General features: G+C 36.7%; 1 protein-coding gene across 1 annotated transcript in view; it reads right to left on the reverse strand.

The window, feature by feature from the left end:
- Window positions 1-2,014: 2,014 nt before the first annotated feature.
- rabep1 (rabaptin, RAB GTPase binding effector protein 1) overlaps window positions 2,015-22,112 on the reverse strand; it is a 29,838-nt gene continuing 9,740 nt past the window's right edge. Inside the window, exons 7-18 of the mRNA XM_084413753.1 lie at window positions 19,405-19,583; window positions 18,752-18,862; window positions 16,784-17,242; window positions 14,573-14,677; window positions 14,350-14,466; window positions 13,665-13,763; window positions 13,010-13,150; window positions 10,798-10,987; window positions 5,887-5,942; window positions 4,882-4,980; window positions 4,484-4,600; window positions 2,015-2,764 (exon numbers count right to left, since the gene is read on the reverse strand). Of these exons, the coding sequence (XP_084269879.1) occupies window positions 2,663-2,764; window positions 4,484-4,600; window positions 4,882-4,980; window positions 5,887-5,942; window positions 10,798-10,987; window positions 13,010-13,150; window positions 13,665-13,763; window positions 14,350-14,466; window positions 14,573-14,677; window positions 16,784-17,242; window positions 18,752-18,862; window positions 19,405-19,583 (1,775 nt within the window). The 3' untranslated portion in view covers window positions 2,015-2,662. The remainder of the gene's footprint in view (window positions 2,765-4,483; window positions 4,601-4,881; window positions 4,981-5,886; window positions 5,943-10,797; window positions 10,988-13,009; window positions 13,151-13,664; window positions 13,764-14,349; window positions 14,467-14,572; window positions 14,678-16,783; window positions 17,243-18,751; window positions 18,863-19,404; window positions 19,584-22,112) is intronic.

A 22,112-nucleotide genomic window follows, 5' to 3' on the forward strand; every position in this document is an offset into this window, starting at 1 on the left:
TGAAATAATTGACATTTTGTTCCACAACTTTGACTTGTCTTTTTTTTTTTTATTACTTTTTGTCAATTTTCTACTTTTTATCTTATGACTGTAAAAATTTCCTCATAATTAGTCTTAATTATAATTTTGTCTTAATAATGATTTACCAAAGTATGAAGTCTTAATTCTTACGTGCCTGAAATGTAATGCAAAGTCTTGAAAACCTTACATGTTGTTTACATGAGCTTATGATTTATGTGATCTTCACTAACCTTGCGAATTGGATCGGCTACTGACTAAAAATCCATACAAAACTTGTTTCAATTTGTTTTATTATATAGATATATACAGGGATATGTACACAGTACAGTATATAAATTTGCCAGGGCTTCTGCATTTGCAACACAGCATGCAAAAAAAAAAAAAAAAAAAAACATAACTGTTGTTATGGTGAATGAATCTTAACTATCACTCTTCACAGACCCATTAGAAATGACTCATGAACTATAAATTATACTGACTGGACAAAAAAAAAAACTTTTCAATAAAAATGGTAGTTTCCTAGCCCCAAATTTGTTATTAGAGTTCCAACAGTGTCTTCTAAAGAAAAATGTAGTTCCTTAAATATTGTGATGTCAAAACTATGCTTCTGTTGTTCTAGTAACACAAGAAACAATTGAAGTAGCAACTTCTTTACGTGTGTTTGCAATGTGAAGACGGCACGGGACGTGTGAGCGTTATGAAGTGAAACTGACAGGTAATAAAATGAACACCACCACAACACACATGGTCTTAATATAATGCACATATTCACACAGAAGAGCTTCATCATCATCATCATCATCATCAGTCCATGTACAGATCACAACAGCAGCACTGGTCATACTATAGTAGCGTTGGTAAAGTTCTGTGTACTCGTCAGATGGAGTTGTTAAAGCGGTCGGCTTTGCTCAGGAAACTTAATTCATTGCGTTCGTTGATTAAAAAAAGATGCATATTTTAATACCTGGAATACTTGGACTGAATTAGTTTTTCCATTGTCAAATATCTCTGACAACTGTCTCTCTTTTAATGACAAAATTAGCAGACATAATGTTCAACATTGACAGTCCAATTGTCAGCCAATTTTTGTTTTCAACCAATGATTATTAACAGACATTGTTAAAGGGTTAGTTCACCCAAAAAATCTAAATTCTGTCTTTAATTACTCTCCCTCATGTCGTTCCGAACCCGTAAGACCTTCATTCATCTTCAGAACACAAGATATTTTTGATGAAATCTGAGAGCTTTCGGTCACTCCATTGACAGCTACACAACTACCACTTTCAAGCCCCAGAAAGGTAGTAAAGACATCTTTAAAATAATCCAGTGGTTTAACCTCAATTTTATGAAGCGGCGAGAGTGCTTTGTCAGATTTCATTAAAAAGATCTTCATTTGTTCTGAAGATGAATGAATAACAGACTTGGAACGACATGAGGGAGAGTAATTAATGACAGAATATTCATTTTTGGGTGAACTAACTCTCTAATCTGAACTAAAATACAATTTATTACCATTTAATTATTTGTATTATTATTAACAAAAAAAAAACATGCCAAAATCACATGGCACTTTTGGTCTTGTAAATAATAATAATAATTTTTTGCCATTTAACTGGACATAAATCATACACACTTGTTTCCTGTAGTTGAGTTATATTGTCTCATATCCATTTAAAAAAAAAAGCAGCAGCCAGAAAATGACTTAAAACCATTAGCCCTTTCCATGTTCTTTTGATTTTGATTTAAACCATCCGAATATGCTGCTTTGAATATTTAAGGTCAACATGATCAACTTTGGTTCTATATGAAACGCAAGACACACACACATATTATCGTACCGCGTAATGTGGTACACAAAACACAGGATTCGGTGTTTAAGACGCCACTTAGCCCGTGACAGTAAATCATTAGCATAGTGTGCTTTCATTAATACACAGACAGCAGAATGATGGGTAACCACCACCTTCTAAAACAGAGCTGTTGCCTTGTACTTGACGCAAATATCAAAAACCAGACCAAATGTAAACTGTAAATTTACTGCAATATCCTTCAGAAAGAAAGAAAACAGAAAAATAAGCAAAAGCATCAGTCCGTTCCAACAAAAAGTCGCAGTGGCGTTAAGAAATGGTTGTCAAATTGTTAGGAAGTAGAAGAAAAGATTTAGGGAATATGGAGAATGTCCTAGGATAAACGATACGACAGAGCCGGTGAAATGATTGGTGGATGAGGAGAAAACGTAGGAGGCGGGAATCAAAGTCTCGTGTATTAACTTAACTAACGCAATATACACATAATCTGTATACAAGTATGTACAAAACACTTCGGGAGCGTCTGTTTCCTTCATAGGTCACTGCGTGCTAGTTCAGGAGTAGAGCGGTGTCGGGAGAAAGACGGGAACTTTGGTAGGGGTCTGGGAACGGGACGGTCACATTAGTTCTCATTTCCTGAACTGAGCTCCTCGTGGCATTACGAGACACCTTGCTGTGCTCTTGAGAACGCATGTACAAGCTGGACAGATAGCAGTAGTAGGTCGGTATCAGTAGTGTTTCTCCAAGACCTGCAAGCTCTTCGGGCCGAAGATCTGAGGTACAGGTGGAGCGTGTTTATATGTGCACGATGGGGTCGCGAGGAGGAAGTGACATCATGTCTCGGGAAGCTGGCTGATGTCTGTAAAGTTGGTGTCGTTGAGAATGGCACGGATCCGCTCTAATGAGTCCGCTTGCCGAATGCGCTCCAGTTGCACCTGCAGGGGAACAAAAGCATTGTATTTGCAGCTGCGTGTGTGTGTGTGGCGTAACTACAGCGCTTTCAATTACACAAACTGCCTTTCCATCCACTTTTATTAATACATTTTTTCCCAATTTAAAAATAAAAATGTACACTACAGGTCAAAATGTTTGGGTCGGTTAAGTTTTTATTAGCTGGATAAGGTCTCGTCTGCTCATCGAGGCTGCATTTGTTTTATCAGAAATACAGTAAAATCAGTGACACTCAAATATTATTACAGCTTCAAATAACTCTTTTCTATTTTAATATATTTTAAAATGTAATTTATCCCTGTGATGCAAAGTTGAATTTTCAGCATCATTACTGCAGTCTTCAGTGTCACATGATCTTTCAGAAATCATTCTAATATGATGATTTGATGCTCAAGAAACATTTCTTATTATCAATGTTGAAAACACTTATGCTGCTTGATTTTTTTTTTTTTTGGAAACCATGATAAAATGTTTTTAGGATTCTTTGATAAATAGAAAGTTAAAAAGAACAGCATTAATTAGAAATAAAAAAAATTGTAACATTATAAATGTCTTTGTCACTTTTGTTCAAGTGAATGCTTCCTTGCTGAATAAAAATAGTAAACTCTACAAATATTTTACTGACTTCAAATTTTTAGCAGTAGTGTAATTACATTAATCACGTTTCAAATTTCCAAATTAACACACATTAAAACCGTTTCAAATTCCAGCTAAAACTAACAAAATAATACATTAATAAACCACTTTTGAATTGGACAAATAAATAGATAAAAACTATTTATCAATTTATTAAAAATGTATTTATCAATTCCTCTTTGAAATCTAAATCATATTGCCATTCCGAATCCTACAAAATGTTTTATACTCATTTTGGGATATTGCATAATAAATTCTGGAAATGATGGACAAAAATTGCACTAAAGAGGACTTTTTTTTAAACTTATATATCAACTTATACTTTACTATTGTACTTTACATTTTCAACTTTCTTTAGTGTGTAATTTTGCAATTTGGCCATGAAAAAGGTTTGAAAACGTACAGAGTTATTCTCTATATCAGTGCGCACCGTTTCCCTGAAACACCTCGATTGTAGTCTTGAGTTTTCTTCCAGAAGTTGCGCTAGTAGTGTTGAAACTCAGAGTTATGGTATGTGACATTCCCAAAACACGCTCAAAGCGGTCCAGCAGACCAATCAGAGCACATTGTGCTTTTCGGAAGGAGGGGCTTCATGGAGACGGGAACTAAACAGGGCTGCGTTTCGCAAAAGCACTGTAAGCCTAAGTAGATCGTAGTGAACATTGGTGGCAATGGTCTCACAATGCTTTTGGGAAACGCAGCCCAGAGCGTTACTGACAAACTGGGAAGAGAGGTGCGGCAACAATGTAAAATGTGCAAAGGTGTTTTTTGAGCATGAAAACCTATTCTAGTAGACCCTAAAAACAAAATCAAGACTTCGTAAAAGAGCATAATATGGCCTCTTTAAAACACACACCTGAGGTGTTTTTATTTTGTATTATTTATTAAGACAACGTACGAAGGAAAGGAAACATTTACTGAAAGATATGCATCCATTTTTTGCCTCAAGTCATGTGATTAACTCGCTAGGAGCAGAAAATATGTTACTTAACCAGTGTCTTAACCTGCTGTGTAGAAACAGTGTTGTGCTTCTAGCACTCCGTGTTCTACTAGTGAAGTGTGTTCACCTGAAGGGTCTGGGACAGCTTGACGAAATCTCTCTGGACCTGCTCGCTGACGTCCAGCTCCGTCTGAAGTCTCTGTGCCTTGTCTTTCTCTTCAAACGCCTGAGTCTCCAAAGCACTCTACAACACACACATTTTGACTTTCAGTTTACTTTATAATTCATGCTTATATTAATTAATACAAACATTCAAATCTTTCGTTTGATGCACATCCTGTTGTTACTTTGTTTGATGCAAATACTGTTGTTTGCATGGACTTCCTGAGAATCCTGCTAATCTGATGGGCTGATTCATCACATGCACAGGAAGCGCTGAGTAGACTATGAACTTTGCAATGAGTTTTTATGAGAAACATAACTCAAAACTCTGGCAGAGCGCAGTGGTCATATAAGATTTCACACCTTGCTGCCGAGGGCATCTTTCAACTGTTCCTCCAGACCGTTCTTCAGGCCCTGGACGTTCTCCAGCATCTGTCTCTTCTCTGCCAAGCTGCTCTCCAGCTGTTGTAAAGATCAACAGTCAGTCAACAAGTACAGAAGCAACACAACAAACACTCGATCTGCTTCAGTCCAAAAGTTAATTACTAAAACTTGTTTAGGTCATGTTTAAAAGTTGTATTTGTTAGTTGGTGCACTGTGAACCAAAATGAACAAACAAAGAACAACTTTATTTTTAACTAACATTAACAAAGATTAATAAATACTGTAACAAATCTATTGCTAATTGTTAGTTCATGGTAAGAAATTAGACCTTACTGTAAAGTGTTACCAAAATAAATAAAACTGGAAATAAATAAAAAATTAAAACTAACTAAAAATAAAAATGAATTGTTTTTTTAACTAATAAAATGACAAAAAGCACACAAAATTACTAAAAATGTATCTAAAAAAATAAATAAAATAATAATAATTATATATATATAAAAAATGAAAGCCAATTAAAAATATTAATAATACTAAAAATAAAATTGGCCCCCAATTCTGGTTAATATAATGCGCCAAAAAACAAACAAAAAAAAAACTAAAGCCAAGTCAAAATATTAATAAAACTAAAATAAAACTGGCTCCCAATTCTGTTTAATATTATGCAAATAAAGAAAAACAACAACAAAATCCCATTCTTATTACTTTTTGGTTTAATAAAAATGTATAAAAAATAAAAATAAAAACTACATGAAAAAGCTCATATTATAATATTGTTAGAAAAATGCTAATATTATGCATAAATACCACAGAGTTTAAATAATATCAATTATTTCATTTATCAAAACTATTTATTGTTACTTAAATTTTCCCTTTTGATTTTGGGATCAATTATATCTCAGACATGTCATGTTCGTAACCGGTTTTGTGACATTTAAGCCCGAAGACTAAAAATCATTAGTATGCCTTGAACTTCTGCCCTACCTGTTCCTTCTCACTCTTTACTCGTTCCAGTTCCGTTTTCAAGCTGGAAAAAGATGCTATAGGATGGAAGAAAGACAATAACAGAAAAGAAACAGTGTCACATGCCGTTGCTGTGTTTTGTATTAGTCAGACACATGTAGTCAAAGCATGGCCAGTTCTCCTATGACAAGGCGAGCGTTCTCCTCAGTAACAAGAGGAAGTATTTGCTCAAAGATCCGTGTGTTAGCGCTGCCTGAGCCAGAATGAAAACTGAATAACTGTGACCTGACAATGAATTAAGCATGACTCTTAAACTATTACATATACTACATCTCAAGCATGGCGTACTGTATTCTGCACTGTCACGAGCAGTATAAGCTTGTCAATGAACAGTGCCAATACAACATTTTTCAGTAGCAAAAACAGCTGATACTGTTTCAACACAATGTAGCATTTCCAAGTACTTTAACAAGTAACAAAGCACTACAACACAGCTGAGCTAGTTGAGGTAACAAATGTCCTCACTCTCTTAAGTTCTGTTGAATTTAACTTGTAATGAAATTTTTTTTAAAGAAATCACTACATCTTTGCATAGGAAGTTGCTGCACTGCATTTTCTTCTAGACAAATATTTAGTAAAATACTGTCATTCATTACCATGTCTTTTACTTAAATACTGTATAGTAGACATGTGCCGATATACGGTAATGCGATATATCACGATAATGAACATGCACAATATTGTTCTTGTGGGCACTGTAAAACACTGTGTACAATTTCTTATTATGAATTATTTCGATTGTTTTGCTGCTTGCTGCGTCAATGTAAACAACAACACGGATGAGAAGCATGGTGGGACGAGTGAAGGAGATGTGCTGAATGAAAATGCACATTCACTCTCTGACAGTAGATGGCGCCGATGGAACAGCAGAAACGCAGCCGTTACCCCGGTAACCCCCGTAAACAAAGCAGCTGTGCTACTTTCTGTTTCTGAACAGTAATGTTTCAAACACTCATTCAGATGTTTGTATTTGCAATGGTGTTCATTACTTAATTTTTACTTGAATACTTAAAGGCTATTTATTTTCGAACTTAAACATTTTTACATTTTAATCTGGACTAAAACATATCCTAGCCTAGATATTGTTTGAAAATATTCTGACGTTAACATTAGTTAATTTATTAGTTACTAGTAACTTAAAGGCAGGGTAGGCAGGATTTTTCTAAAAAACTTTCCCAAATTTGTTTAAACTGTCTTTATATACCAATACATAATTAAAATTTAAGTACTCTGAAAAAGATAGTATAAAAATCGAGTGTCTGTAGTCCTCTCAGGGCTGCAATAAACACAGCTACTTATTCCATTCGCTTCCACCCCCTCCCTTCTGGGCTCCTTCCAAAGCCACGCCCCCAAAACACATGAACGCGCGATGCCGACCGCTCAGCTGGAGGACGTGTTTGCCAGCGCCGAGCTGAGAGGAGCGCAGTGCATGTAGTGACATCATGTCAGAATCACATGTAATAAAATACCTAACTTTATCATTATGAATATAAACAACTAACATGGCTGTTAGTACTCACTATCAAGCTAGCATATCAATACTGGTAAAGTTTAAAATATATTGAGTTTGATTCGGTAACGAGCTAGTAACATAAGGCAAAGCTAAAAACAGGTTGCATTGATACACGTTTTCCCATTACCATCAGTTACACTGTGATGAAGCTGAATTTCGTGTAAGATTCATAACATATACGGTGTTTTGCATGTAAGAGCCTCCACGATGAAAGCACTGTTGGCTCTGATGAGGACTAACGTTACACTCCGGTGACAAGTAGCCTACCTTTCTTCCTTACTAGTTCCTTTTTTTGCCTTTTTTGCCTTCGCTGACTGTATATGCAGGTACTGGGAATTTTGACTGCTCTTTCTCTGCCATAATTGTGAATCTTCCTAGCTGCCGTGCCTCTTCCCCTCCTCGAGTCAAACGGGTGCGCGCATGTGGGCAGCTCCTGTAGCAGCAGGGGTGGTAGCCATGGTAGCGAGGGAGAGTGACAGTCGCCCAGCCAATCATTTCATTCGTTCCGAATGGAAATAAGTAGCTGTGTTTATTGCAGCCCTGAGAGGACTACAGACACTCGATTTTTATACTCTCTTTTTCAGAGTACTTACATTTTAATTATGTATTGGTATATAAAGACAGTTTAAACAAATTTGGGAAAAAGTTTTTTAGAAAAATCCTGCCTACCCTGCCTTTAATTCAATACCGTGATAAAACCTTCATCAATTATTATTATTACATGAAAATTGTATATGGTCACATGCCTACTGTATATAAATTAGAGTGTTTTTTTCAAGTTGTATTTAGTGTAAATTATAACCCTAATTTAAATATCCAAGGGGGGGGGGGTTACAGTACATCACCAAATGATCTTGTTCTGATGGATAAATTTACATCCCACCATAACCTGTTTCACTTGGAAATGTGTCACATTATGGAAAATTCAAAAGTTTGGGGTTAGTAAAAAAAAATTAAAAAAAATAAAAGTCATTCATTGGAAGTTCAAAAGAACAGCATTTATTTGAAAAAAATAAATGCTGTTCTTTTGAACTTCCAATGAATCCTGAAAAAAATATCAGTGTCCACAAAATATTAAGCAACTGTTTTCAACATTAATAGTATTAAGAAATGTTTCTTGCGCAGCAAATCAGCACATTAGAGTGATTTCTGAAAGATCAAGTGACACTGAAGATTCACTTTGCCATCACAGGAATAAGTGACAGTTTAAAATACATAAAAATATAAAACGGTTATTTTAAATTGTAATAATATTTCACAATATTACTGTTTCTACTGTATTTATTCATTTAAAAAAAAAAAATCCTACCAATCTCAAACTTTTGAATGGTACTGTATGTTGCCGATACTGCATGCTTCATGTCGACTTCACCCTTAACCTGACTCGATTACTTACTTGTCTGACTTGACCATAAATAAACTGCTTTATATCCTAAGCAACTTGACAAGAGTTTCAGAGTAGCTTCCACAGCAGAGAAATTGACATGAGTATGCAGATAACATTTCAAACACACATAGAAGTGTTAGGCGATGCATTTCTATCAAGTTACGCACATTTGTAGGAGCACGACCACATTCAAGTTTAATTTCTCTTCCAAATGCAGAGACTACCCCAAGGTCACATGAAGTTATATCTGTGTTAGTACAGTACACTACACAGCTAAATTAACTAGTATGAAGTGATAAGGATGTGACTGAGCACACACACACACAGTGCTGATGGGTTTAGGGGTGTGTGTTAGGATGGCATCGGTGGTTCCACTATAGACAGACAGGACCTAGACAAACACACAGTTGTCAGGCAAAGATTCATACCTTCCAGGATGTCTGAACACAAGTCACCAATGCAGGGAGAAGTGGAGGAGAAAAAGACAGTATTGAAATGCAAAACATGAGAGGTAAATAAGTAGATAAATGGAGTTTCACAACTCTTCAATGATTTTAATCAGTTATTGGAAGCTAAACAAAAGGATGAAGGAGTCATTTCCTTTAAAAAGAGAATTTGGATTTAGTACGATTTTTCCAAACCGCTAAGAGCCTCACATTTCAAAGTCTCAATGTAAGCCAGTGTAAGCCTTCAGTGCTGGTTAATCATTCAAGTTAAGGGTGGGCGCAATGAACAATTTTGTTGTTCTAAGTTATTTGATATCACGGTAGTTGTACATTTCATAATGTACTTATGTATTGTAAAGTACACAACTATACACGCGCGCACACACACACACACACACACACACACACACACACACACACACACACAGTCAACTTCCTCCACACCAAACTCACCCATCCATGTCTTTATGGACCTTGTTTTGTGCACTGGGGAACAATCATGTAGAAATAGAAAAGCTCCTTCCCCAAACTATTTCCACAAAGTTGGAAGCATAGCATTGTCTTGAGCCGCTTTCCGACCAAGTAGTTACAGGAACTTAGTTCTAGGAACTGTCCACTTTTAAACAGTTCTAAGAACTACTCTCCCCCAAACTCAGTTTTGCTGTTTGCATTCGCACTGGCCAAGTGGCCATAGGAACTGGTAGGAGGGGTAAGGGAGTGACGCAGGCACGGTGACTTTTATTTTGACGGCGCGACAGACCTTTATTTTGGCGGCGCTGAGAACGCCAGAGCAAACAATGCTCGCATTCTCTGTGTTTATTAGTTAGCGATCTGTCTAACAGTACTGTTTAATATCTTATTAGATAGAACTGTTATAGAAAGTAGACAGTATATGAAAAAAGGTTATTAGCCTAACGTTATGCCGTGTGGTTGATGTCCAGTGTTGCTAGCTGGGCAGATAAACATAATCATGTTTGGCTTGGTCCCCTCAAAGTTGCGTTGGATTTTCTCTTCAGCATAAAGGTTTAGAGACCCATCTATCACTGTTTTCCATGTTTGTATAGATAGTTTCTGGAGTAAATATATAGGCTATATTCTGTGTGTTTACATTCTAGCTGTTTTAAAAATGGCGGGTGCTGGTGTTCCGCGTGCGTTCGGTCAATCAGCGTACACTAACGTCACGGGTAGTTCCGATAGTACTGGTTTAGACCCTACTCTGAAGTAGGACCTAAATTAGTTCCTACAAATGGAGTTCCTAGAACTAAAATCGTTCCTAGTCGGCGTGTTCGCACCGCAGGCACATCCGGGTACTTTAGTCAATAGCTCTAGGAACTGTGAAAAGGTTCCTCTGGTCGGAAAGCGGCTTTGGTATGCTGAGGCACTAAGATCTGAATCCATTGAGCTCTTCAGAACGACCCATTTTTGGTCCAATTGAAACACTTGATTTCCCAATACTTTTGCTCATATACACAATTATAGCACCCAGACGTAAGATTTCTATGACTACACAACTCAACTCCACTCACCGATCTCTTCTTTACAGCCCTCTATCTCCAGCTGTAGTGTGTCCTCTAGGTTTTCTTTCAGGCACTGCTCTGCCTGAATCTGCTCCTTCAGGAACAGAATTTCAGCCTTCAGCTTCTCCTCCAAATGCTCCGTCGCTGTGCTTGCAGAAACAATGTCCTCCCTGTACTGCAACACCAGCTTCTGAAGTTCCTGTGTGGAAAAATTACATTAAAAAAAGACTCTATAATGTTGTTTACTGGATAAGCATTTGAGTCTTATTTAAAAAATAGTTGGCACTGACAAAACAACATTTTTACACAACTTTCTAAGATTTTCCCATCATTTAAGGTTGTATTATTCTTTTCTCTATTTTTCATTTAAGATATTATTAGGGCTGCCCGCTAAAAGTCAACTAGAAGAGGCTTGGTCGACCAAAATTTTATTAGTCGTTAGTCGCATCCACATAAAAAAAAAATCCACAGGAAGTGGCGAATTCACACATTGTGTGCTGCATATCTGTGTTTGTGTGAAGAGCGCGCTTACTGCTTGAGCACGTCACAAAAACAGAGGTGTCAAGTAACAAAGTACAAATACTTCGTTACCTTACTTGAGTAGAAATTTGGGGTATCTATACTTTACTGGAGTAATTATTTTTCAGACGACTTTTTACTTCTACTCCTTACATTTTCACGCAATTATCTGTACTTTCCACTCCTTACATTTTAAAAATAGCCTCGTTACTCCTATTTAATTTCGGCTTGTTTTCATTCCGGCTTGTCGTCGTTAAAAAAAGAAATTGGCCAATTACACAAACGGTTTAGATCTGAGTCCCGCCTCCTGAATACACATCGCTAAACTGATTGGCGTTGTGTTTTCTTTCTAACTTGTGAGAGGCTGTAGTCACATTTGGTTGTGCGAAGCGCCAAAACTCCTCCAAAGGAAACCTAGATGCGGTAAGCGAGGGAGAAATCGGGGCAAATCGCATCAAATATTGAGAGAGAGAGAGAGAGAGAGAGAGAGAGAGAGAGAGAGAGAGAGAGAGAGAGAGAGAGAGAGAGAGAGAGAGAGAGAGAGAGAGAGAGAGAGAGAGTTTAGTTAATTGCATTTTTTTCCTTACATTACTTTTACTTTTATACTTTAAGTAGGTTTGAAACAAGTACTTTTATACTTTTTCTTGAGTAAAAAGCTTGAGTTGATACTTCAACTTCTACAGAAGTCTTTTTAAACCCTAGTATCTATTCTTCTACCTGAGTAATGAATGTGAATACTTTTGACACCTCTGCACAAAAATGAAGATGTGTATCGGGCCAGTGCAGCAGTCATGAAAGTGAATCATTTACATGTGTTTTTAAGCCTTGACAAGAAAGAACTCAGTTCGGTACTCGTGCACTGTAAGAGGATTTGTGCGCACATCTGAAGCGTGTGCCCTGAAAGCTACGTCTCAAAAATAGAACTCAATTCAGCATTCGTGTGTTGTCTATGTCTTCTTGCACTTGAACGGACATATTCACACAAAACTGCCAAAATGCCCAACTTGGCGCGTATCCTAGTAAACATAGTCGGTTATGCCTTAAGTGAAAGTAAACAGTTGAGAAATAAAACTAGTGTTTAACAGTATATTGGATTCGTGCAGTCTGTCTTAAAGTGACAGCAGTCTAATATACTGCTGCAGTCTGTGTCATTAATGTTAATCAAACAACAAAAGTTAAAGATAAATAATTTTACATTTTAAATAATTTTTGTAACTTTTAAGGATTGTTCTATATTTAATTTATACAGTCAGTGAAGAATATTCAGTGTTATTTTACGTTTGATTACTTGAAAACCTGTTAGACCAACCTGAAAAATAGTTTATTTCATTTGAAAATTTGTTCTATTGTATTTATTTGTGTTATTGCTTATAATTTGATTATTTGTTCTTATTTTTTTAATGACTGTTTACTTAATAATCTTAATAGTCCTTAATAATAACTTAATTTAATATAGGCTAGTTTTTGCTGTGGTATCAAAATTGAAATCAGTGAAATTTCACTAGCATCTGAAATGTGGTGTCATAACCTTATTTATTAAGTTTGCATGGGTCAAACGCAATGAAAACAATAACTATTTTAATGAATTGATTTATTTTGTGTGGTGGGGCTAGTGAAAATATAGGCAGGGCAGGTACAAATTTTAACCACTGGCCCAACCTTAAATCCTTAACGTTGGCAACTCTCACACGTGCTGTAGTACCTGTACTGTGGTCGGCATGTGAAAGTCCTCTTGCTGCTGCAGCGTCATGTGAAGTCTGTGTTTACCCTGAAGACTCTCATTATCTTTCTGCAGTCTGTTCAGCTCTTCAGTCACCTGCTCCCTGGACTGTAGCAGCACAGCCTGGATACACACACACACCACTTAACCTACAAAACCCACTGCAAGCCACAAATGTTTTCTAAAGCATATATCCATTTAAAGTGGAAAACGATCCATTATAAAAGAGGATTTTCAAAGAAAACTGCCAATGAAAATATCAATGTGACCCTGAGAGATTCACCACGCATTCCTCAGGTAATAAATAACCGACAGATCCCTTTCCAGGGCGATTTATTCGGGGATCATGTCACACCAGAATAAAGTTTATCACTTTAATAGTGCAACTTCAGATTTCAACCAGATGTGCCTCAAGCAAGCGCAGAGACCATGAACATATTGCAGTCGATAGTGAATGCCAAAAGACACTTTAGAGCATTAGTACATGAAGACATTGAAAATAGGTCTAGATCTATACCGAGAGGTTCTACATTAGATGGGTTCCTATGGAAAAAACTAAACATATGCTCTCTAAAGTCCTCAAGCAAAGCGAGTGAATGTTTTTGTGTAGTGTGTAAGTGAGTGTATTTGGTCATACCATCTGTTCCTGGGTGTTCCTCTTGGCCTGGCTGAAGGCCTGTTGGAGAGCGTTTACGAGAGACTCAGACTCCTGAACCTTCTGCTTCAACTCTAAGATCTGTGAGCCAGACAAATGAAAATTACTGAAGTCGTTTGACTTGGAAGAACAGTAACATTTAGAGCAGTCTGTGCATTCTTCCCATTTAAACACTGGCTTTGTTTAAAACAGTAGTCAGCAAAGCAATATTGCCTTAGTACACTAGTGTTAAAAAAATATAATCTTATGCTCACCAAGGCTGCATTCATTTGAACACAAATACATTTTTAAATAAAAGTTTTTTAAATGTAATTTATTCCTGTGATGGCAAAGCTGAATTTTCAGCATCATTACTCCAGTCTTCAGGGTCACATGATCCTTCAGAAATCATTCGAATATGCTGATTTGCTGCTCAACAAATATTTCTTACTAAATCTTCATGTTTGAAACATTTGTATTGCTTAATATTTGTTGTCGTCAATCGCGACACACTTTTTTCAGGATTCTTTAATGAATAAATGCTGTTATTTTGATCTTTTTGATGTGAGGAACCATATTAAAGATGTAACATTACAGCAGCTTCCTCACTGTATATGATGGTCCAATTAGTACATGCCCTGTCAATGGGTTTGTGCTTCACTAAATCCATCACAGAGATCAGCTTTACCTTGGCAGTAGTTTCCTCATTGGCCTGTTTGATAGAGTCCTCTAACTCCTGCCTCTCATTCATCGTCCGTTCCAGCTGATCGTTCGCCTGCCGCAACATGACCTGAAGCTTTTTAACCTGAGGGCAGAGGAAGTTTACTGTGTAATATTTACTACAGATAATCCTTTTGAATGATTACAGTAGGGGTCTTGTACGTCATTTTAAATGGCACACAAAGTCAAACCTGTTCTCTTGTCTCAGCCTCTTGTCCCTGTATGACCTGCAGCTGTTTCTCATAATTAGAGCACATATCACATCGACGCCCCAACTTCCTTCCAGCGTTCTTCAACTGAGGTGAAACCACACCAAAAACAAACATAAAATGTGTTATGAAAGGTTGGCATATTTGCTGATCCATTAAAAACAAATCGCATGCTACATTGTCACGTGAACTTGTTACACTGCATGTTTAATTCAGCAAGCAGTGTCGGCTTATCCTCTCACACTTTATCACCTAAAGTTCACAAATCTTCGTCACACTGATTCAAACAACTTCTGAGCTTGTGAAATTTAACAACGTACAAGAACCAGCTCAAGAGTCATTTGTCATTTGAATTGAACTATACTACTGATTGTGCTTTGTTTCTGATTCACCAAAAATAACCAGCTCAAAAAATTCATGTTTATGAAATTAATGCCCTGTCCAAAGACCCACACTTGCAGTCTTTTCCACTTGAGAGCGTGTGCACGTGACAGGAAGTGTGTGCGCAAGACTGCCCCGCGTCTTAAAAATGTCAAAGTGCAGTGCCCTTAATACGCACTAAACCCACACTATTGAGGCTAAGCATATCCCATCATGCATTATGTTCGGCGACTCATGTGCCCCGAAATCGCGAGATGTTGAGGATAACATTCCACTGCAAGTTAAATTAATTAGATATTACATATACCCTACTCATCCTTGCACCAATAAAATGTGCAACACTTTATGATTTACTACTAAATTATGTGCAATTTGTACAACATTTGCAACTGCTTTTTAATCGCTTAATTAGAAGTAGGGTTGCAAAGGGGCTGAATATTTCTGGTAAATTTCCAGAAACTTTCTAAAAGTGAATATCAAAAACTGAAAATTTCCAAATAATCCTGAAAAGTTTCCGAAAGTTTCCAAATAATCCTGAAAAGTTTCCAAAATTTCTGGAAATTTTGCAACCCTAATTAGAAGCACCACAATTTTAAAAGTTACATAGTGACTACTGAACAGACATTTAGAAGTTTATTAAAAGGAGAACTTGGTAACTTTTTTAACTTAATAAAACTGTCTAGAAATCATTTGGATGGTTAAACAACCTGTTCTGGTGATATTGGTGACTTTCCCCGCTCCCCCCAGCGTTCCCAGGCGGAAAACCAACCTTGCAACTTGGGCACTACCGTCCCGGCAAGATAGAAATTGGAAGTCTCGTGAGAAGCGAGAACTAGAACGAGAACGAGCGCGAAACACAAATTGCTTTACGGCAATTCGACATAAACACACACGCATGTATGATGTATTACCAGATTACCCACCTCGGCAGACATAGCTCCACACGATACAGTTGGCTTGCTCTGATCAAAACAAACGCACATGAGCAGCGGTAGAGAGGGGGAGGAGGCCGCCGCAAGTGAGTTTTTTACGACTGTGTTGTGAAATATACGCCCACCACAGCTGTAGGGGGAGCTCGTGGGGAAAACATGCGACAACAAAAGGGAAAATCAGCGAAGAAGTGACTAGAGTTCGCTAGAGTTACCGAGTTCTCCTTTAAAGTATTGAAAATAAAAATAAAGCTCTGTAAACACTAAGTGTGTCCCATCGGGTCATCAAAATTTCTACACACATCTTCACGCCTACTTGAACACTTGGGCCAATTACAGGAAATATGTCATGCAAGTAGACAAGTGGTCAAGTGCAAAGACCGCAAGTGTGGGTATTTTGGACAGGGCAGAGCTACACTGGTTGGGTTGGACTTATGATTCACTAAAAATAACCAGCTCAAAACAGTCATTTGTTGGTGAATTAAACTACCCACATACTGGTTGTGCTTTGTTTCGGATTCACCAAAAAGGACCAGCCAAAAAGAGTCATTTGTGGGCGCTTTGTTTCCGATTCACTAAAAATAACTGGTTCAAAAGAGTGTAGGTTTCTGATGGCCATATAAAAGTAGGTCCTACATAATTTCAAAAGAACTGATATACTGCACACAGTATAAATACTGTGTAATTCAAAAATATTACAAGCAATATAGATGGTTTTTGTTTGCTATTCCAAACAACCTTAAGTCTTCTTTGAGATCACAACATATTTTCACTAACAAGGCTACTGTACAGAAAACAAAACACAGAGTTCAAACTAGACAACTCAGTCATCGAATATGAAGAAATAAACAAAAACAGCAATTCAAAGCATTTACTATCTGACCTCTTGCTGCAGCAGATTCCACTCGCTCTCGCTGACCATTCGGTAGCCAGTCGGAGGCAGGTAAGCCGTATCGGCCATATGAGAGATGCTGGACAGGAGTGATGCGGTCTCCTCCTGCTCTGGGGTCATGGCCTTAATGGCCTTCTCCTGGTCCTTGGTGAGGAGAAAGTGTCCCGGCTGGAGGGATGATATGGAGGAGGTGTCCATGCTGTCAAAGCCCACACAGTCTGCCCCCACTAGAGGACCAAAGTCTGACTCGTCCAGCTGGCTGGCGGATTTGGCCTTGTTGTTGTATCCGCCCAGCCCGTGAGGCTGTAAGGTCCCTCCTGAAGAACCCAGACTGTCTGTGGACTGAACCCTCCGAAGCCCGTCTTTATAAGGGTCAGAGCCATCCGGGCGGCCCGGGGTGTCTGCGTCCAGAGAGTGCAAAGAGCTGTGGATACTGTGGCTGAGGTGGGACTGAGATGAAAAAGAGAAAGAGAAAACAAGATATCCTGACTCAACTGTGCTGAAAGATGCTTTAACAAGTTAGGATAAAGAACTTGTTACAGTTCATAGTAGTGATGCACTAAAATTTTGGTTACTGAGAACGAATTTGAAACCGAAAAAGTTTTGGAGGGCCGAAATCATTAACAGAAACAGTGACATTTAATTCATGCTTCTCCGATGGCACGGTTTGCCTGTGTCAGAGTCTATTTCGTGCACACAACGTGAATAAGCTATAATAGGTAAATAATAGGACACTAGGGCTGTCGACAATATCATTTTCTCAATTCAATCTTCATTTTAGTGAAATTTTTCGGATATTACCTTTCATGTAATGTTATATATGGCTGTTTGTGAATGTAAAAGGTCTAAGATCAAAGTGCACAATAAATGCGGTTGTTGTCTCCCAAAGAAAGAACCGGTTCAGAAATTAACTGCCTAAAACGAGTCCAGTCTTACTTCCTGCACAAACCTACTTAAGTTTGTTCCTCTACTTTAATCCTCAAACACTGCAGTTGTAGCTAAAGCCTGGAAGTTTAGTTTGTGTTGTTGACATGTTGAGAAGACACTATCGCGGTTACGTTCACATGACATTGCTGTGCTGCGCGGTCGCGAAAGCTTATCATTTGCATGCGTTTTTAAACATTGCTGTTTAAAAACAAGTTTTTTCAACCGTTGATGCACAATAAGCAGCGAAAGAGAACTTATTTCATTATATACTGGCGCTGTCTGAGAGACGCGCGCACATAAAGCCACTGCGAGAGCGCATGAGTAACAAACTGAGTTATTTTTGCCGCCTAATTGGGCTTGAAAGGTTAAATACACATACTTATGTGTCAAAATGCCTGTTTTCAAGTATCCTCTTAAGCACTGTTGTTCATGTCTTAAGTGAACATAAACAGTTGAGAAAGAAAACACGTGAATGAATATATTGGATCCGTGCATTGGTTCTTAAAGTGACAGAAGCCTAATATCCCTGCTGTTGTCCATGTCATTAATGTTAACAAATGAGAAAATCTCTCACTGCTCTTGACTGAATCACTTTGGTAACTTCAATAAGAATACATGTATATTTGCACAATGAAGACTATGCAGTGTTTTCTATATATTTAATTACTTTATATAATTATAGTTATTATATTATATAATAGTATTTCTTATTTCTAGTGCTTTAAGTTTTTCAGGTAGGTCTATTTAATTTGCTCTATTATAGTTTGTTTTCCTATATGCTTGTCATTTGTTTCTTTGATCCCCGTTTACTAGTCTTCAGTAAGCTTGAGATCCAGTCATGAAATCATACCATATATATATATATATATATATATATATATATATATATATATATATATAAACAGTATTTTAGCTATAACTGTAATCAGAGCGGTAAAGTTGTCCCTTACATAACTACAGTGTTACCTTTAAATTAATTAAAGGCACTTTTAGTTCTAGCTTTAGTGAGGTTTACAGAAGTGACATGGATACCTCTTCTATAGAGAGTCCGAGCAGAGAGTCCTCCACTGCGTCTGTGTGCTCCATCCCATCATCCTCACTTGCTTCTTTAGCCTGACTCAATCGCTCTTTTTCATCCTCCTCCTGGTAAAATGTATAAATGTTGGCATAAATGTCAGAATAACACTGAACTATCCAGATGCAACACAATATAGCACCAAGATAAATCCCCTCACTTTACATTTCGGATGGTTCACCCAAGTAAACGTCATAATTTACTCAAGCGTAATTTGGTTTTAAATGTGTAAGCAGTGACATAACACAAAAGAAGATATTTTAAAGAATGCTGGGGTCCAAAAACACCAAGGCCACCAATGATTTTCAATGTACGGGGTGAAAAACAAAAAAGACACTTTCAAAAAAATACTGTTAAAAAAAAAAGAGATCTAAATGAGTAAAAGGTGACAATCTTCATTTATCCTTTAAAAAAAAAAAAAGAAATATCTACAATCCCACTGACCTAAGTTAAACATCAAATATGTTGCTTCATGTAGCATTTTTGGTTTTAGTGAGTCCAGAAAAATTCCTCATGCATGCTTCTATACTTCACTTGAGAATTGCTTTGAGTCTGCGTTTTTAATAACTGATTTAATTAATGCTTCCAGTTCACAAAAAAAAAAAGGTACCTGGTCCCTCTTCTTGATCTCCTCCACCTGCCGCAGCTGCTCGGAGGACAGCACGCTCTCAATGCGCTGCATGTCTTGCATCAGAAGCCGCTGTGACTCCAGGAACTGATCGTTGGCGCGCTGCCAAGTGTGTTTCAGCTGATTGTGCTGCTGCCGCTCCAACTCCAGCAGGTGAACCACTGAGAGAAACCAATTCAATCAGCTGAAATCAACTGACTTGCTACTAAATACATAAAGCCCTCTGACCTGTCAGATTTGACTTGCATTTGTGAGTGAAAATTACTGCTGTGCCTGTTACACGCCTGTGCGAGTGACATCTGATCAAAATAAAACACCATCTGCACAAACTCATGCATCTATCCTTACAGTGTATGAATTACATTTCACACTGTGATAAACAGAAGATGAATACCATATAAGTCAACAAAGAAAGTGTGCAAACGTTTACTGGCATGTAGAAGAGCTTTCACACAGGATGCATTCGCTCTCCTGATCCCTGTTTTCAGAGCAAATAACACCATGAATGATGCATTTTATTTTACTGAATTTTAAAGACGAATGAATTTGCATTGTTTTGGAACAACTTGAACAATGACAATTGTTCATTGTCAATGTTCATGTTCATTGCTTTTGAACAATGCAACTTCTGCATGCACCTCTTAGTGTATTAGGCTATATAAAACACTGTACGTCATATTAGGAGGCGCATACAAGATAGTGCTTGCTAATAACTAAATCAAAGCTATTAACTGTTATGACTGTATAGATAGTACCAATTACAAATTTGGGGACAGTAAGAATTGATGTTATGACAAAAACAGTAATTGCGTGAAATATCATTACAATTTATAATAACTGCTTTCTATTGTAAAAAAAAAAAAAAAAAGTAAATTATTCCTTTGACTGAAGACTTCTGAAAAGTCAGCTTTGCCACCAGTCACATTCTTCAGAAATCATTCTAATATGCTGATTTGTTGCTTAAGAAACATTTCTTATTATTATCAATGTTGAAAACTGTTGTGATGCATAATATTTTTGTGGACACCATTATAACATTTTCCCCCATGAATATCTGATGAAAAGGAAGTTCAAAAGAACAGCATTTATTTGAAATAGAAATCTTTTGTAGCATTATACATGACTTTACTGTCACTACTGATCAATTTATTAGGTTAATGTGTGCTTGCTGAATAAAATAGTTAATTTCTTTTTTTAAATTTATGTAAAAAAATAAATCTTACTCAATTTTTGAAATATAGTGTTTAGTCACCTTTCAGGTTAACTAAAATAATAGAAAATAATAATAATAATAATAAACAATAAGAGGAATAAAACAAGAAGAGAATAATAATAATTTTTAATAAGTTTGTCCTATAACATATATCAGTTTCTCAACCGCTGGGTCATGACCTAAAAGTGGGTCGCGGAGTGTGCAACGAAAAAATTACTTAATTCTAAATGTTTTTCTGATGCAAAACTTTTATTTTGAAAGACATGCATGAAAAAAAATTCACGTCCTGGTGAATATTCACGTAAACACAGACGGGTATGTCTTTATTGAACGTAAACCGTTTGTAAAAAGAAATCCTATGGGTTCCAATGTATTGGCTGCGTGCAGGTCTTAAAGGGCCGGACCAGCAGCATAATATTCTGTCTGATTAATGTTAATCCAACAAATTGGAAAAAGAAAATAGACAATAACCCAATGCTTGACTGAATTAATGTTAATATATTTATTAAGAATCAGTCTATAGTTAATTTATAGAGTGAAGACTACAGTAGGTCTAGCATTCAAACATATTGTTTGTAACTTTCTTTTTTGCTTATTTTTAATAACAAAGATAAAATCTAATTAATTATCAATATTGTAATTATAAAATGACATTAAAAAAATATTACATGACTCATATCTTGAAATAAAATTTTGGTCATCCCAACCTGTTCAGAATTGTGAAAGGTTAGTGAATGTTAGCATGATTGATAATAATGTCAATGTTGCAAACATCTCTTTAAGGACGCACACACTGGCATGTAATTATTATTATTTTATTTAATAAAGGGGAGGGGATGGTCAAAAAGCAGGACAGGAACATCATGCTGGTCAAGTGAGTTTTAAGTTTTTTTTTGTTTGTTTTTTTATAAAACAATGAATTGTAAGTTCTGCCATATTTTTCAATTACTTTTACTGTTTTCGTTTTTTCCCGTGGTATCGATTCATTATCGGTATCAAGGTATTTCTGTCTGGTATCATATTGAAGTCATAATTTTGGTATTGTGACAACACTAGTATGATCTTCATTCTATTCATCAGGATAAGTGTCCATGTTTTATTAACAGTCCATTCATATTGTGTATTTACCATGGTAACTGTAGTTCCTGTAAATTTAACCCAAAATGTATCTTATTTTCAATATTTTTGATGACTGTGGTGGCTTATACCAACTTAATAACTTTATTTAAACTAGTTAAGGACTGCTATTTAATAGCCTTACCTTATCCTGTTTATTCATAAGTGTTAGTGATATTCTGACAATTTGTGTGTGTATGTGAAGTGCTTGTGTGTGCGTCAACCACTTTTGAGAAATAAATTAGCTTGGTTCAAATTCCTAAAAATTTGGGTCACGGCTTAAATGACCATGGGAAAATGTGGGCGCCATGGCTAAACCAGTTGAGAACCACTGTTATATCTCAAGTATAATTTATACCTG

Source organism: Rutilus rutilus (genome assembly GCF_951802725.1).
Source record: "Rutilus rutilus genome assembly, chromosome: 7".
Classification (NCBI taxonomy): Eukaryota; Metazoa; Chordata; class Actinopteri; order Cypriniformes; family Leuciscidae; genus Rutilus; species Rutilus rutilus.